At 44.3% G+C, this 2749-nt stretch overlaps 1 protein-coding gene across 1 annotated transcript in view; it reads right to left on the bottom strand.

Annotated features, from left to right (window-relative positions):
- Window positions 1-1641, bottom strand: part of SLC12A3 (solute carrier family 12 member 3) — a 42203-nt gene extending 40562 nt beyond the window's left edge. The window contains exon 1 of the mRNA XM_087729399.1: window positions 1318-1641. Within this exon, the coding sequence (XP_087585525.1) occupies window positions 1318-1626 (309 nt within the window). The 5' untranslated portion in view covers window positions 1627-1641. The remainder of the gene's footprint in view (window positions 1-1317) is intronic.
- Window positions 1642-2749: the final 1108 nt, after the last annotated feature.

The following is a 2749-nucleotide window of genomic DNA, read 5'->3' as shown; positions in this document are numbered from 1 at the left end:
GATAAAACTTTGGAGAATGTGGGGGTGCCCAGAAATTTGTGGCGCATCAGGAACAATGGGACGGTTCAATCAATATGTCCCCCTTAGAGCACTTCACTCTGAAACAGAAAGAGCACAAGAGCAGGCAGAGGAGAAGACTGAAGATTCTTAGTTTTGATTTCAAGAAGGAAATGACCAAGTAAAACTTCCATCGGGAAAAGACAACAGCCGTAGCTGTGATCGTAAAGGATGTCAGGGGAGGGAAGGGGAGGAGAGGATGAAGAAAGGGAAGGAGAAGATGAAGGGGAGGGGAAGGAAGGAGAAGGGAGAGTGAAGTAAGGAATGATAAAGAAGGGAAAGGATGAAGAAGGGGAGGGAAAAAGAGAATGAAGAGAAAGGGAAGGAATGATGAGGAGGGAAGGATGAAGAAGGGGAAGGAGAGGATGGGGAGGGAAGGATGAAGAAGGGAAGTGAAAGGAAGGGGAGGATGAAGAAGGGAAGGGGATGGAAGGATGAAGAAAGTTTCAGGAAGGAAAGGGAAAGGAAAAGAGGAAGAGGAAGGCTCTGAATTAATTGGAGTTGTAATATACCTTAAGAAAGAAGCGCAGGTCTGCAAGTGTTGATTTCATCTTCTTGATCTCACTAGAGATCAAAGAGAGGATGAGGAGGAAAGGATGAAAAAGGAGGAGGAGAAGATGAAGGGGAGAGGAGAGTGAAGAAGGGGAGGGAAAGAGAGGATGAAGAAGAGAAAGGGAAGGAAGGATGAAGGAGAGGAAAGGATGAAGAAGGGGATGGGAAGATGAAGAAAGAAAAGGATGAAGGGAAGTGAAAGGAGGGGGAGGGAAGCAGAGAATGAAGAAAGGAAGGAGAGGAGGATGAAGAAGGGGAAGAAAGGGGAGGATGAAGAAAGGTTCGGGAAGGGAAGGGAAAAGAGGAAGAAGAAGGCTCTGAATTAATTGGAGTTGAAATATACCTTAAGAAAGGAGCGCAGGTCTGCAAGTGTTGATCTCGTCTTCTTGATCTCACTAGAGATCAAAGAGAGGATGAGGAAGTATGAAGAAGGAGAGGATGAAGGGAGAGGAGAATGAAGAAGGGGAGAGAGGATGAAGAAGAGAAAGGGAAGGAAGGATGAAGGAGAGAAAGGATGAAGAAGGGGAGGGGGAGATGAAGAAAGAAAAGGATGAAGGGAAGTGAAAGGAGGGGGAGGGAAGCGGAGAATGAAGAAAGGAAGGAGAGGAGGATGAAGAAGGGGAAGAAAGGGGAGGATGAAGAAAGGTTCGGGAAGGGAAGGGAAAAGAGGACGTGGAAGGCTGAATTAGTTGGCATATAGCTATATACCTTAAGAAAGGAGTGCAGATCTGCAAGTGTTGGTCTCGGCTTCTTGATCTCACTAGAGATCTTGGTGTTGGCATAGTTCTCATAGTTGGGCACCACATCAACGGTATTATATCCAAAGGTCTGCATGTAGAAGGTGCCATTGTGGGTACAGTGGCTGCTTTGGGTGATGATGTCATAGGGAGCAGCCCCCGTTTGGCTGTAGTGGTTGGTGCCGCAGCTGCCCTCCGGGCTGAAGAGGGTGCTAATGGTGAAGCGGCCATTCAGACACCCCCGATCTTCCCCTGGTTCGATCCCTGGCAGCTCCCTCATCTCATGCCCTCCTCTCTTCATCTCGTCTCCCCCTGAAATCACAGATCCCAGGGAAGGGGAGCGTGCAGATTGGGGTCTGTACCACTGCAGGTCAGACCTGTGGGCTTTTTATCACCCCAAAACCAGAAAAAGCTGCCCTAAAATAATGGCCGGAGAGGCTCCCGAGCTCGTGGCTGAAAATAGTAGCCTGCAGGAATATCACTCACCAATTCCAGCTCTAGATCAGGACAGTGATAACAGATTTGGTATTAAGTCCTAAGGAAAAATGCTGATGAAAAATAGAAGCCTGAAACAAGACTTCTGCTGCAATTCATTTCGTTTGGGTACATTAAGTTTCCCTTATCTTCTAATTAGGTCGGACAATATATGGGAAGGAATTGGGGCACGGTTTTCTTGATTATTTTATGAGAAACAAGTCTGATGTGCCTCTGACTTTTTTCTAAACTATATTTGACTAGGAAACTTAGGATGCAAGTAGTTCTCAACTTACGACCGAAATCTGAGACCAAAAGTTCTGAAGTAGTATGTGAATCAATATGAATCAATATTGGCTATTTGCTTTTATTATGAATTGCTTATGTTACTATGTAATTGCTACTGATTAAACCAATATTTGCCGTTTGCTTTTGATATGATATACTGCTAGAAATAATTTATTAAGAATTAAGTTTTTCTATTGGCTTCTGCTTATATTATTGTATACTGTCACAAATTAGTTGTTTTCTAGCCTAGCAAATTGTAACCTTAATACTGGACGGCAAATGTTATCTCCCTGCTGCGTCTCGCTTCTATTCTTGGCTTCAAAGCTAGGGGCATTCTTGAAAACTAGTAGAAGAAATTGTTACACGGGAATAGCAGGCCGCATTGAGAAAAGAACCAAACTAAGGAGTTTTCCTGGCTCATTGATCCTTAAAACATTATGCTAAAAAACAACTTGGCAAAACGAGGCTGCCCCCCCTACACACTATAGGAATACTCCAAAGATAAGGGAGACAGAGACAGGAGCTTGAACAAAAGAACGCTTTAAAAATCACGTTGGTAACGAATCATTGTCTCTGATTGGATAAACTTTGTTTCTATCTGCCTAAAATGTATATAATACTCTGAGCCGCTCTTGCAGGGG

The sequence above is a fragment of the Thamnophis sirtalis genome, unplaced genomic scaffold (assembly GCF_051295495.1).
Source record: "Thamnophis sirtalis isolate CommonGarterSnake01/CBP01778 unplaced genomic scaffold, rThaSir2_p1.2 scaffold_14, whole genome shotgun sequence".
NCBI classification, from domain to species: Eukaryota; Metazoa; Chordata; class Lepidosauria; order Squamata; family Natricidae; genus Thamnophis; species Thamnophis sirtalis.
The sequence above is the reverse complement of the archived record's forward strand: the minus strand, read 5'-3'. Positions and strand labels throughout refer to the sequence as shown.